Below are 15,172 nucleotides of genomic sequence, written 5' to 3'. Positions count from 1 at the left end.
TGCCAGAGCAAAAAACAACCCCAGCCCAAACAGAGCTATTTTCAGTCAAATGACCTAAGTTACTCAAGAGAGAAAAAGAAAAAAAGCACGACATACTAAAAGAACACTCCAACTAAAACCAAAACCTACTGCTAAACCTGCCCTCCCACCAAAATGTTGTAATTCATTCCCTGCACCTAAATTCCAGAAGTTTAAAAAAAAAAAAAAAAGAAAAAAAAAAAAGAAAAGGACAACTCCCGGCCCCTCGCTACATTCCCTGCCCCTCGCTACATTTACTGTTAACCCTGTTCTTTTTTGTACTGAGTCTAACGTAACAGGTTCATTGCCTATGGTACAAATAGAAGCAAATGAACAAGTGCTTCTTGGAGTATGCTGGGTTTACTTTTTTTGACTGAACTGCAATACAGTGTTGTGCCTTTAGCTACTCTGAAAACATATCTGTGAACAAATAATAGATGTAATCCATCATGTCTAAGAGTTTTCCTTCTGAATTTTAGCAGGCAAGATGCCTATGCTCTTCACCTCACTGAATACTGTGACTGTGTACAAATAATTACATAATATGTGTCCAACAGAAATATCTCTCTTTTAAAAATGTAACAGCTCAAAATCTTATCTTTCCATGCTAATGGCAGGGCCTGAAAGTTAATGAAACTAAAAGCTCTGCTTAGAGACAAAGGTCAAATTATAAACCATTCAAGTATGTGGGATCCCTAGTCAACTGTAATTTTGACCTTTTGAGATTTCATTTACAAGATTATGTTTAAACAGTTAATTAGTCTAATAATCACTTCATGCTTTTGTGGCAGCTCTATGCATGTTTCTGCAAGAGAATTGAGATAACTCCTCTCCCTGATAATGAAGATTCCCCATTGAAATCAAAGGTTTGGACCCATGACATGGTTGTTTTAAAGGTTGTTTTTATATAACACACACACATCAGTCTTGCTACATTTTACAAATACTTGTGACTCTCAGAAAGGAAAATACTGCAGAATTCAATTGTTTGTTTTTATGGTTTACTGATGAAAACTCGTGTGAAAATTTGAATGGGTTTATGATGTTTACGTTTCCATGTTCCAATTACTGTACCTCGGTTTCCCCAAGAAAGTAAAAACTTTAAAATGTCTATTTTACATTAAGAAAAGGCAGTGGGAGAACAACTTGGAGCTGAAATTAAGCACAAATACCATTAATCCAACTAGTCCTAAACTAAACAGCCTTAGATTCCACTTAAACCTAAACAGGAACAACCCTGTAAATACATAATGCATCATATAGAACTCATGGCCACTGTGTTAGTCATTTAGACAGCTGGTTACTAATATTAAACTTTAAAAGCAACATGAAAAAAGTCAGTAAAAGCATGTTACCTAAATCTGTACAAAGCCAGTAGAAAGCAGAAAAGTTTTGTTTTGTTTTGTTTTAAATCTACTTGGAACTGGAGACAAAGTTTCAAGAAACACTCTATGAAATAGTGAAAAATATTACACTATTAAAATCAGGCTTTTAAAAATCAGTTTAAAAATAATCTTTTATGATTATAAAAGATTTATTGTCCAAAGTACAGTACTACTGAGTACCAGGACACTAGTACCGCCAGTTATACTTGCTCTTCAGATCACAGTTTCCCTTTCAAAGAGTAAATTTCTAGAACTCTGAACAACAGCAAAACCTCTGGAAAAGAAAATGTGAAGAGAGAAAAAGAGAAGCTGAATAAAAAATCCAAGATGGTGTAGGCTGAGTTCAAGTATTACATGCAGTTACAAAACAGTCATTAATATGTACAGGACAGACCAGCTTCAATAAGTTAAGTGTGAAATACTTTCTTTACAGCCTCTCTCCTTCTCTGCCTTTCACTTGTAGCCATGCCCCTTTGATGACACAAACAGTGAGCAGGCAAATGCAAAGTCTGCTTTCTCTCATGTGTGTACATGTTCTTGCATTTAAAAACAGCAGTAAAAACAGTCTACAGTTTCTTTCAGACAGCCAAGAGATTTTACTCGTACTTAGTCTGCATCAGTAACAAAAAATTATTCTGGGATCCAAAAATACCAGCTGTAAAACAAAGTATGCTGTTATCACTGTCAACTATTTTTAAACTGAGCAAACCCCAGTAATTTCTAGCTAAGGTAGTGATTTCTACATATCAATATTTCTATTAGTTTCCCAGCAAGCCAAGACTTCAGAAAGAACCATATAAATCAAAAGCAAACAAAAATAGCTGCCTGCCTTGTGATATCACAATTACAGTCTGGGAGATCTGAATCCACAGTGCCGTCCTCCGCCATCCTCACAGCATGCAAGTCCTCTGCCACCACCATGAAATTTTCCAGCATTAAAAAGAAGAACTTCCACTCCAAAAGCCTGCAAACACTGTGCTTTGGGCGGGGGGAGGAAAGGGGACACACTTCTCTTTGCTGGTGAGTACTGTACAGAAAATGTTGCATGTCAAACAAATGTTAGCAGCCGTTGCTTGATAACATGAGACTGAATGGTGACAAGTGGTCATGTTTCTAAATAAAACTTGCATTCATCAACATGTGCCAGACTTGATCTCCAGGAATGTGGACCATGAGTGCTAGGGGAGGGGATGAAAACACATACAACAAAGCCTTCTTTGCAAAGCCCGAGCAGTTGCAGCAATAGCACTGCTTCCTGGCTGTAAACATCTGTAATGTTTTTTGCACCAGGCTGACATATCAGAAAAATTCATCTGAAAGGATGAAAGTGTTCTAGAAAGACAGAAAGAGAAGTCTCTGATGCAGAGACACAGCTACCTTTCTGTAGCTGTCTCTTCTGCAGTTACAGACCTCCTCAGAATGGAGAGGCAAATAAAAAAGGTGGGTAAGAAAACAGATTGTGAGAAACAAAGAAAGAGGCTTTTACACGTGAATGGAGAAGTTCCATCGCACAGCATAAAATCAGACTGGATGCATATTACCATACTATATTACTAAAGCATTTTCATAGAGCACTTTCTACTCAATCACAGCTGTAGGAAGCAAGCCACTAAGAAAAATTCTCTAGGCAAGGGATGACTGTAGCTTTGCAGAAAAGCACACAGGCTATAATAATTTATTAATTCTGTCAGGGATCCAGAATATGAAAAGATGTATTTTATTCTCAACACCAGAACAATCAGTCTGCATTTACTAGCTGAGTGCAGCCAAAATCATGTTATATGATACATTCCAAACTCCAAAATATCGTAACAGGAACACACGCTGATATATAACAACATATTCTAAAGAGCCTCTGGAGCTTTCTAAAAATTATCTTGGGGGATGCAAACCCTTTTGTCCAGTGGGAATTAGACATCACAACAAGTACTTTGTACATACATTAATCAACAACTTGGGCTTTAACTGCTATCAGCCTAAGCTACAGCTGAACTAGCAAGATTTCCCCAACCTAGCATCAAACATCTCCACCATTTACTTCCCAACTTCAGCAATGCAACTTTCAAACTTTGCAGGGTTTTTTTTTCACTTCAGTAAGTACTAGAATGGAAAGGATTATATGTTTAATTGCATACTATAGTACTGAGCATGCTAGTTGAGAAGGCTAAGTTGAAATAAATAAATAAAATAAATACTGGAAATAAAAGTAAATAAATATTTTACATAATTTTGTTTAGAACTAGCATTTGACACCCTGCTTCTTGATAACAGAATGAGAAAGTTTAAGTGTGTAACATTGCAGTTTGTATCTCCCCACCCCAAGAATGATACAGAATCCTGAACCCTTACCTGTCCCTATAGAGGGCCCTAAACTCTAATACTGAACAGACAATACAGATCTTCTGAAGATATGTTTTGCAGTTTCTGAATGCACTTTTCACTAGAAACTTCCTGAAGGTATTATTTGAACATTTGTCTGAGCAGGTGTTTTGAAAGACAAACACAAAAATACAGCAAATATACTTTATGTTCAGCAACTGGTGATGTATCACATCCTCTGAAACCAGCAGGCTCCTCAACCGTAATGCACCACTTCCTGACTTAATTGGTCTGTAAGAAATATACAGTGTTCATTACTTTAAAATGAACCACTATAAAAGGAGCTGGAGCCATCAGAATGCTTCTGCTTGCGTAAAATTTACTGCTCCCGTGCTTACAGATTTCAGAACAGGAATGCAGTAAAACCATATGAAAAATGAACGGATGAAGAAAGACGAAACTAAACAAACCCTTTTGCTACTAACAGGACTAAAGTATTACTAATTCATATGTCTTTGCATCACAGAACTGTAAAACATAAAGTATATGTACATTTTATGACATGCAAAATTGTGACAAAATTATTGTCAGCAATGGGAGGGAGCATGTAGCATGACTCAACAGAAATATTGGAACAAATAAACCAGTTTCTTCACATATCAAACAACAATCCTGTATTTCTTTAAGTTATGAAAATTGCTGTCATATTTTTGACCTTGAGTAAAAAGAATCTTTAATCCCAATGGGCATACATCTACCTGCAGTTACTCTTCTCCATCAGTGAAAAAATAATCAGGCAGAAAAACTAAGACTTAGTTTTGGAACTGCTCTTCTCGAAATCCAAAACTATAAATGCACTCTTTTGATTCCATTGCTAAGAATTTTTTAGAAAAACTACATTTTCACCCAGTCTTAAGCACTCATTTGAAGTAAAATGGTACTGGAGCAAGTCTCACTAAATCTGACTGCAACTGATCTATGTCGTTCTAGCAGACAATGTTTTGAATTGACTCTTCTTGAAGAAATGATGTCAGGTACTATAAAGTAAAACAGGAAGTTGAATTTCACAGAAATGTGTTGATGGTTAAGAATAAACTCATTTCACAGTTAATGCTGAAAAGGCAGACAATAACAAGATTTTAAATTCATGACAATCAGCATATTAATCTGTCCCATGCAGCACTTAGAAACAAAACAACTGTTTTACCTGGCTGCAATAAGATCTAGAAGATGTTGCCACCTGTCATTAATCTTGCCGAGTTTGTACTCAATCTCTGATGCCTTACTCTCATGGCTGGCTTTAGCAAGTCGCTCTCCCATTTGCTGGAGCTGGGTTTTGTTCTTCTGGGCTACAGCAATTTCCTCTTGATAATCCTGGACAATAAAGAGCAATCAGAAGTCGGGGTACTTATTTTGAATACACTCTGCTCTGCACTACTAAAGGAACCATACAAAAATACAAGTGAATGTTCTTTTTTTGGTGATTGGTACAGTGGAGATACAACCTCTTAAATATTAGAGGTATAACCACGAACAACTTAATCAGAAGAATGGAAAAAAAAACCCCCAAACCCGAAACAAAACACAATGCCTTCTAAAATTGTAGCTGCTCCAGTTAAACTCATTACAGGCAATTCTGATTGGATATTTAATAAAGCATTCAGATGCCTTTGACTTTGCATTCACTTCATTTTCTGGTATCCTGGGAGGTCCTACCTCAGGAAAGACAGGAAAATGCTGCATAGCAAGAGAACATAAACCACACAGTCTTACTGGAACTTACAAATATCAGTGTAAGGCAAAACCTCCATTTCAGCTAATTCAGTATCCTCTTTGCAACACAAAACAAGTAAGCAGTTAAAGAACATTATGTAAGTGTACATGCCCTGCACTATACCTTTTTAAGTTTCTCAATCATTTCTTCTATGAGGATGTCACCATTTTGAGAAACCTTACTTTCCATTTGTGTCAGCCACTCACAGAGCTCCTTGTTCTTCTCACTGAAGACAGCCCACTCATTCAGTCTCTCACTAACTTGTTGTCGACGTAAGGAGACCTTAAAACATTTGTGGAGAGTGAATAAAAACATAATAGCAGACATATTTAAGAGATGCTTGAAACACTTTGTGCCTCGATGTGAACTACTCTGGCCCTGCAAAAGTGTTCCAGCCACTTACTTGCCATTGAAACAAACTGGAGTTGTACTGCAAAAACTGTGTGTGACTCTGCGAGTTTAGAGGTAAGCGTTAATCTCAGGTTTCCTGTTAGCTACATCCTATGCACAGAGAGAGGCATCCAAGCGTTATGCTCAGTAGCCTGTCAATATCTTGTTTTATAATGCCTCTAACCCAAAAGTTTCATTAGAAGATAAAAAATAAATTTTCTTACAATTTTTGCTCACTTATAAAATGTTATAAAGTATATTAATAGTTTCTTTTTAGTCTAAGAGATTAAATAAAAAAGGAAGATATAAATGCTTGACCAAAGCAAAAAAATAGATATATACATAGCATAGGCCAAACTCCAAAAGACTGTAATTTGTTCATGAGCATGATTTGTAAGTAGAAAGCTAAATCAAAGATACAGTAAATTTTGCATAAACAATTTTCTACATGAGTCCCAATACACTCATTTCATAGACAACTCTTTCTCCTGAATAGGCATGACACCTTGAGAGATTCCAAAGGACTGAGGTGTGCCCTGACAAGAAAGAATAGGCATAAAACATCAAGCAGGCAAATGCTGTAGTTCATACAGGAGGAAGGAAAACATTGCTATGTTTAAGAAATTGCTATAGCAGTGGTACCATCTCAGACTATGAATAGTAATAGACAAAGAAGGACATTGAAATCAAAATAGCAGCACAGGGTGAGCAGCAAAGTCATCTCTCCAGTTTCAGACCTTTGTACAACTACTTACTTCCTCCCCATTGTAATCTGCGTTGTTTCTGACTTTATATCAGCATTTCAGCTGAGAAGACGAAGACTGCATCTGCTTTTTCATAAACAGAAGTGATGTGTTCTTTAACTACCTTGTTAGGTTTAACAGGGGCATACACATGATCTCACATTTCCTTTTTGCGGTTCTAAACTTGACGGCAGCTTTCCGGAAATAAGCAACAGTTGAACAAAGTGTTGCACTAGGTTACATCCTGAAACATTCAGTATGCACAAAACTAAGACAAAACTTCTTTACTTGGCTCCCTCCTTTACCATAAACATACATGCAGTGACTACACGGTAGTTTAGATGTATCTACATTGGCTCATTCAAATGCAACTAACTCATAACAAGTTCTGTGCTGTTAACTGTGAAGCATTTTTCCTACTTTGGGGATGTTTTTGAAGCCTTCACAGGTAAATTACATGAGGTAACCATTTCAAAGTTAGTCCCAGTATATCTGGACTGCAATCTCTGCTGAACCACAGAAATAACATTAAGATAATCTGAAAAGCTGGGTGAGGGAGACACCACTACCTGGATTTCTAAGTGCAAAATGGAGGCTAGAAACACACTAATAGCATGATGCACCCAAAAAATCAAACAGTACTCGACAGCTCATTTCGCAGCCAAGCAAGTCACCGTCAGACTAAGAGAAATGCAGACACCAATGTCTGAAGAAGCAGAAGCTATCAGCAGAACTGAGGGTACAATACAGTAATGTTGAGCGGGGAGGAGACATCCTTTCTGAGCACAGCTCCTCCACCAAAGCACAGTAAACTGTATTACTTTTGTGTTTTCCCCAGCCAGCCACAGCCCCACAGCACACAGTGTAAGTTTTTCGTTGTTTTTTCAAGGCTGCTTAAATATGACCTCATGGCCATGACACAGTTCTAGAAACGCTAGCAGAAGGAAGCATTTCAATGGATGTTTTCCCTGATTCAGCAAGAGTTCAGGTCTGAATCTGAGTGTGCCTACATGCATCTTTTCTAAAAGCTGCCACTTGCACTCAATTTTTCTCCCAACACTTCAGTAGCCTGCATACTCACACCAGTGCTCAGTACTCTACTTGCCTGGTGGCACAGCTCTTCCCACTGTCTGTGCAGAAGCTCTATGCGCTCACTGAGGATTGAGATATCATCTGCACTGATATATATAGACAGGGTCTCCTTCAGCAGAGAGAGGTGTGCGAGGTCATCTGTCCATCCTTCAACAGCATTCTCCAACTCCTTAAAAGAAGTGCACAAGGAAAAAGGACCAGTTTGCTGACAAATAAAAATTTGAATGCATTGATGAAGCATGAAGACAAGCATTGTCATCCCACTGAATTAAAGTCATATCTGAGCAGACCCACCATTTCAAGTGGACTGTTTCAGCCCCGTTTAAAAGAAAAAGAAAACACCAACCCCATATGTATTGGTATTTTCAGGGTTATGAGAGGTGACTCCCCAATAGAGAAAGATACGTCAGTCTTGTAACAAGTAGTCACAAACTAATATACTACTCAAATCTCTCCAAAGTTCAAAGGTATTTGAGAATTCCAAGTATTGCTTTGGACTTCTCTGTATTGAAAATATTTTCAAGTTGTAATCCATTTCTAAACTGCAAAGAATATAGCACAAAAGTGTTATCTAAGATCCCCCCCAGTAATCTCACCTCAAATAAAAAGCACTAAACCAACAGTTTAGATACCATGAGTTTAAATTTGAAGTTAGAATTTCTATAATTAAAACACACCACTATTTAGTGCTTCTACAGTACTTTTCAGATCCTGTTCTGATCTCACTTTGTTCAGATCTATATTCACCCTGCAGGATTTGCATTATAGTGAGATCACTCAGGTATTATGCTGTCCAAATGTTACATGGATAGTTTCTTGTCACAGGGACGGCCAACCGGTTTGCACAGTCAGTAACGTGAAGCCTATTAACAGTGGAAGAGGTTACTGCACATAGGCAGGCAGGCAAAGATGATACAAGAGTCAACAGAGAACAAGTGCTTTACCTTGCAACGAATCTGCTCAGCATGCAACTCATCATGGTGTTCTGGCAAGGGCTGAGAAAGGTTTTTTTTGAATGATCTGAGCTTCTCCAGGGAGTCTCCTATGCCCTTTTCGGATTTTTCCCAGTCCTGAAGGCAGAATGTTTATTAGACTTCAATTCAGATCTGGATTACACTTATGTCAGTTGATTTGCCTAACTAACCACTAAACAGTGAAAACTTTTTCATAATGATAACATGCCCTGAAATCCCCCTCTAAATAATACTCATAGCCTCAGAGCTCAAGTCATATGTACAACTGTGTCAAATTTTTTTGCTACTAGAAATACAAAAGCCAAAGCTTCCTGTTATTACTATGTTGTCTAGATCCAGCTCCATCCTTTCAGAAAGCCTCTCCCTGCCAAAATTATTTTCCACTTCCTTTCTTTAATGCCTGTATTAAACACGCCACTGTTCTCTCACAAAAGCTCAATTCAGGTGCATTAATCTCCAGAAAAAAAAAGTGGCTGGGGATACCGCAAACTCAGGTCAGATTGAAGTACCTGCAGAAGTACAGAAGAAATCACACACTTACTTTCAGTAGTAAAGCAAGCTCTTTCTTTTGTTGCTCCAGTTGGTTGCTAACTATCTTCCAGCGCTCCTGAATTTCGGTAAGCTCTGTCTGGAGGGCTGCCTCAGCTCCACTGTCAGCAGAGAGCAGCAGTTGCTTCCCAGCTTCCACAGTGAGGATGTAACTCCCTTGCTGCCTTAGGAGAACTTTTTCTTTAAGCTGAAAATATTAACAGTTTTCTGTCAGCTTTGTCTTTTTAGTTACAATTAGCAATTCAGTATAATTCATTCTTAAGCCCGTACTTTAATTGATTGCATACCTTGGCTTAAGCATGAGCTACTGCCCAAATGCTTTATCCTAACATTTTCACAATCATTTACTGCAGCAGACCATTAGAAAATTTCTCCAAGGAAATAGAGACATGAAAGACTTCTTTCTCCCCATATACAGCAGTATCTCGATTGCTCTTAAAGAGAAATAGTTCTTCTAGAGCCTATTATGTTTATAAGCTTTATTATTATATGTGTCTTCCAGCCAAAAATCTTGAAGACACCAAGCTGCTAGACACTGTTAACCTCACATGAAGATGGACACTCAAGGTATCCTTTTTTTGTTAGCTAGAATGCATTCCTCAAACAGAACATCATTGTTTTTTTCAAGACAGTTTCAGTGTGACGTTAGCTACAAAGCAAAAATAGAAGCAAACAAGGCTCGAGAGAAAGGGCCCAGTAAGTTCTCCGCTGCATGTTCTTTATGAACTCCAACTTCGTTTCCATCACACTGCTGCTTCTGAGGCTATGCCAGTTCCAAAGAAGAACTAACATCCAGTACTGCTTTCTGCAAAGCAGATAGTCTGAATCCAATACATTTTTAAAGAATGTTTTGAATGATGAAGGCTATAAAAAAGGTGGGGATTTTTTTCTCTTTCTTCAAGCACACTGGACATACCTGCACTTCATCCAGTAGCGCTCTGGCTTGCTGCAATGGGATAGGAGCATTGCGCAGCCCACTCACTGCCTGAAAGGATATTTCCACCAGCCACTTGCGCAGCTTCTCTGCCATCTCCCTGTAGCGTTGCCACTGATGAATCTGGCTGTCAATGATCCCCCTCCTCTGCTGTGCCCGGCGAATTACTCCTTGCCATTGATTACTTAGAAGAGTCAGCTTCAGATTAAATTCATCCCTATTATAAATAGATAAATAAGTAAAATACATGGTAACTTTCATACTTTGATTTATTTGTTTAACAAAATAAACTGAAGGGAAAGGGAAGATGTTTTCTGGCTGTCAGTTACAAAACACTAGGAGAAAAGCACTGAAGTCTCATGATAGCTGACTAAGGATGAGAGCTTCACACTTCATGTACTGGCAGAATCAAAGGGCTCCAATTATTGAGACCTTAAAACCCCCAAACCTTTAACACACAAAACTCTTCTACCTTCTCCCCAGAAATATACAAAGAAAACCCACAAGTTTTGCCAGTTTGGATTAGTCAAATTCATGGTAAATCATGGAGATTTCACAGTTCCCCCCCATATTTACTACTGACCCCAAAGCAGGCATAAGATAGACATAGCATTAACGAAATTCTCACATCCCAATAAACAGTTCATCTTAGGACCATGATACCCATAGCAAAGTCAATGCATATGCACAAGTGTGAAGCCATTGGTGTTTCATCGATTCTCATTCATTTGATGACAAGCATTTAAATTAAAATCTCAGACAGCAATGAATTCCTATTCCATCCCATTTAGGTTGCAGGTGTTCTTAAATGGTAGTAGGGAATCCTCTTGGCAGAGGCAAATCACCAGCTGGCATAAATCAAGTGTAACTCACTAAATCTGTCACTGCAGGCTCCTTTGGTGAAAGTGACATTTTGAAAGTACATCAAAATAGACATATACGTAACATGCTTGATAATCCCAGAGAAATCTTTGTCAGAGAAGCAGCCTCAAGGCTGTTGTATTCCCAAATGCATTCACACATTCACATACCCCATAGAATCCTAAAGAACACTGTCTTATTTAAGAACTGGCTAATTAATAACTTAACCACAGTGATAGTAACTCCTACCTCAGAAGAGCATGATCTGAACACTGACATCTGCTACTTTCTCTGTTCAGAAGTCCCCCACTAGTCTAAGTATTACTTCACATAACCACCAGCAGCAACAACACAGGAATGTCTACCTGTCATCCACCTGTCCTTGTTCTAGGAGGTGCTGCCCATCAGAGATAATCGAATGCAAAATCTGCTGGCGGCTGAACATCTCTGCCTGGAATAGCTGTTGTACAGGAGACAAGGATGTTAAAACAAGATCTTACATTTTAATTCTACCTGTATGCACTGGTAAAAATGAATTTTTGTGTATTTAATCTCATTTCAAATTAATCCAATGGGAGTTTTGTCATGAACTTAAATAGGAACACATTTAAAAATCTCATTATGGAGCTACTTCCTGCTTCTAGTGATTATTATTAGTTCCTTGAGATTTTAAAAAAAAGAAAAAACTATTAAAAAGCTAAATAATATGAATAGGAGCTAGGTTTTATGTTTCTGAGTACAATTGTGTGATTGGCACTATAATTTACAACAAAATCCAGATAGGGTATTTATTGCATGGACAGAAAGGTCACTGTTTATTTTCTGACATGTTTAAGAACATTCTAGTCCTTTGCCTTGTTAAATTGAACTTATACATAGATTGTGTGATACACAACTTTTAATACAATTTTACACTGCCAATAGAACTTTAAAAGAAATGGTCAGCCATGTGTAGGAGCTAGAAATTAGTTCTCCACTTCCAGTTTTTCCAATTTATTTTCCAATTTTCCCCATCAGTCACAAAACTTTCACAATACTTTTAAAACTCCCTTATTACTTAAATATTACTTAAGACAAAAAATTACCTAAGTACTACTTAAGCAAAGATGACTTAAATATATCCTACTTAAATTTATTTTTAAAATCATCTTTTCATTTAGTAATGGACCACGTCTCTAGATGAAGTTGTTCAGGAATATTATTATGTTGATGAAAATACACCCAGGCATCAGCTCAGGACTGGACCCACTCCATGTTCGAAAAGTTTTCAGAGAGATTGAAAGAGAAAGTATACTGGTACGAAGCTTGAGATTTTTGGGTGCTTTTTCTTTTGCTAGCGATGGCGTTTGCAGTTGATAGAAGTTCACCCTTGCCTGACCTGAGAGCCACTATTCCCCAAAACTGGATTACACCCCTGCTATATGGCTTCCCACGAGCTCAAATTGTGATGTACCAATTCCTGCATCTGCAACTGCCAGCAAAATACCCACTGGCACCTGCACAGTTAAATCTCTCAAGCACATTATATGTACCTTACGACTTCTCGGTGATGACTAATTTTTTAAAATCAGATTTTGCCTCTCTGAATCACTGAGTTAATTTTGAAAATGTTACCCAGGTCATAAATTTTCTCATAGAAAGGAACAGTGTTGTCTAATTTCCTTGCAGAAGTATTTGATAGTGTTCTTTGAATACCTAGGCTCTTATGAATGACTGAGCCTGAACCAGACGGAAACTAATTGCTCTATTATCTCATGAACAAAACCACAATACTGTGGGGTTGGGAATTTCAGAAAGCTGACCAAGAAAGCAGAAATTTTACTTCCTGTCACATCTACTTCTGTCAAGTTAGGGGGGCATGGGTGAAGCACAGGAGGCAAACAGCATCTACCAGCATTGTTGACAGATTGAGAGTAAACAGAACACAACTGGTTAAAAAACCCCACTGAAACCCAACAAAACCAACCCCCCCAAAAGTGACAACTTTAATATTTTTTTAAGAGGACAGGTGAAACAAAAGTTTATCAAGCATGAGGAACTCTGCTTAGAGTGGAGGTGTTCAAGCCCTACCCCAAAGCGGAGACATTTCTGTCAAATTCCACTGGCTCCCCGCATGTACACTGTCTCTGTATACAAGAGGAATACTCTGTTATGTGGGACCACTTGCCTCCCCAATTTCTTCTCATAGGTAGATCACTATGAATCACAGAAATAGGAATTCAAAGGAGGAGGAAAGGAGGGCAGATGTTGGAATGCACAATACCAGCACACTGTAAAAAATTTCAGTAATTGAGTTGGCAAGGAACTTCCCCTTCCCCTGCCAGCACTTTCTCAAATGCTTGTCTTGGTGCATTCCCACTGCACAGGAGTCCCAAGCAATGTACCAGGCTTGCAAATGGATATCTGGAGAATTGCACAAGAACGACTGCAAGATCTTCCTGACAGACTGATGCAGATGCCAGTGTTAGTGCATGAGATTTGAAAAAGCTATCACCTCCATGTTGCTGGTTTGTAAAATTTCACTGGGAAGTTATTTCTAAATAAGGCTATGAGGTAGCTAGCGTCCTCTTTGAATAAACATCAGCAAAATTATGAGTCAGCACTGGAAAGCTGGTAACAGAGCTGGCGGCATTTCATTATCCATTCTGGGAATGCATGTGGAAACAGAATATTTTCTCATTATCTTCAAAAATACAAAGCCAAACAATCTGGAAATTCATCTCAAGAAGTTTAGATTTGACCCTTTCATCTGCGAGGAGTGGAAAGAAAATTCTTCATAAGTATCAGGAGGCACTGCAAAGAACATTGAGTACTGAATACGTATAGATTATATAAAATGCCAGAAAGCTTTAGGTAAAAAAAAAAGATATAGTTTACAACATTTAGAAAATCAGATATTAATTGTCTAAATTCTGAGAGATTAATTCATAGCTGTAATAAAAAAAGCTTCAACAGAGTGCCTGAGTAATACTCATCTGAGCTAACTGCTCAGACCAAGGTTTCAGGAGAGAATTAAGCTGAGATCTCACGACAATTGAATTCAAGAAGATTGCCGTTAACCCCTTTCAAAAAATTGTATCTATGACTGGACACAACAACAGTAGGAAATTATCCATTTAGTAATGATTTCTGGACATTCAAATCTCAAAGACCTGAGATGTCTCAACTTACAAAGACACTGTCCAGTTAATGCTGGCAGCACCAAGAGGAGATGAAATGGATGACATTTGTAAAGGCAAAGGCAGTTAAGTGGTAAAGCAAATGTGTGCTAAAGCAAGCAAAACCAGTTGTGATTATGTTCTGCTATCAGACATTCATCCAAACGCTGTGCTGTGAGATATAAGGCAAGAGCAGGGGGAAGACATGACTCTCCCTATGATCTGGCCTGAATCTCTGAGTAGGTCAGCTGAAAAAGTTGTGGGAACTGAAACTACTGTGGCCACATGGGAGCTTTGGTATGAAAATTGACTTGTCTTACTTGATCTTTACCAGGATTCTTGGCAATAACAATATGGGTGGAGAAAAAATGTGCAACACTTGACTTCACTGAAGAATCATAAAGGCATCCTCTAGTAAAAACTCTGAATCAGTTCTTCCCTGCACCAAAAGCTGGGCTAGTTCTTGATTTGTTACAGACAAATGACTCCAGCATACAGCAAAGATCAAATCAGTTTGTTCTCCAAGGAAATGTTACCAAATGGAGGTCCCATGATGAGTTATATAACTCAGTATTTGACAGAAAAGTCTTCCTTTAACATGCTCTTCAGATGCTGTATATGTTGGCAATTTAATAACAAACAAAATCTGCATAAACTGAAAGAACAGAGATTTTGTCCAGTTAGGACTGAAGACAAAGGGCCAAACTGTATGAGAATAGTTAGGTTCTACAGAAAGACCAATAAAACCTTTGATTTCCTTGGTACAAACCAATCTGAAGTAGACTAAATGCAGGAGACAAGCAGTCATAAGCATACTGATACATTATACACAAATACAGACATATACTCAAGTCCTCCCCCAAACTGGGTGTTACTGACGTATTTGCATGCTCCTGTTTTTAAGTTAAGATATCTTCAGACGGTGCAGGCAAATGTAATTCAATTCAAGGCATATTATTTTATTACTCCACAAAA

At 38.0% G+C, this 15,172-nt stretch overlaps 1 protein-coding gene across 18 annotated transcripts in view; it reads right to left on the bottom strand.

Moving 5' to 3' along the window:
• SYNE1 (spectrin repeat containing nuclear envelope protein 1) overlaps positions 1–15,172 on the bottom strand; it is a 327,350-nt gene that overhangs the window by 35,401 nt on the left and 276,777 nt on the right. For all 18 annotated transcript variants that reach the window (XR_008234789.1, XM_052784707.1, XM_052784709.1 and 15 more), the window contains 7 exons: positions 11,405–11,499; positions 10,161–10,395; positions 9,237–9,431; positions 8,666–8,791; positions 7,735–7,890; positions 5,620–5,778; positions 4,930–5,096 (listed from right to left, as the gene is read on the bottom strand). Coding sequence is in view for 17 of the 18 variants with exons in the window: in XM_052784707.1 (XP_052640667.1) it covers positions 4,930–5,096; positions 5,620–5,778; positions 7,735–7,890; positions 8,666–8,791; positions 9,237–9,431; positions 10,161–10,395; positions 11,405–11,499 (1,133 nt within the window). In the remaining variant the exon portion in view is untranslated. The remainder of the gene's footprint in view (positions 1–4,929; positions 5,097–5,619; positions 5,779–7,734; positions 7,891–8,665; positions 8,792–9,236; positions 9,432–10,160; positions 10,396–11,404; positions 11,500–15,172) is intronic.

The sequence above is a fragment of the Harpia harpyja genome, chromosome 4, assembly GCF_026419915.1.
Source record: "Harpia harpyja isolate bHarHar1 chromosome 4, bHarHar1 primary haplotype, whole genome shotgun sequence".
NCBI lineage: Eukaryota > Metazoa > Chordata > Aves > Accipitriformes > Accipitridae > Harpia > Harpia harpyja.
Note: the sequence above shows the minus strand (reverse complement) of the source record. Positions and strands in the feature narration are given on the sequence as shown.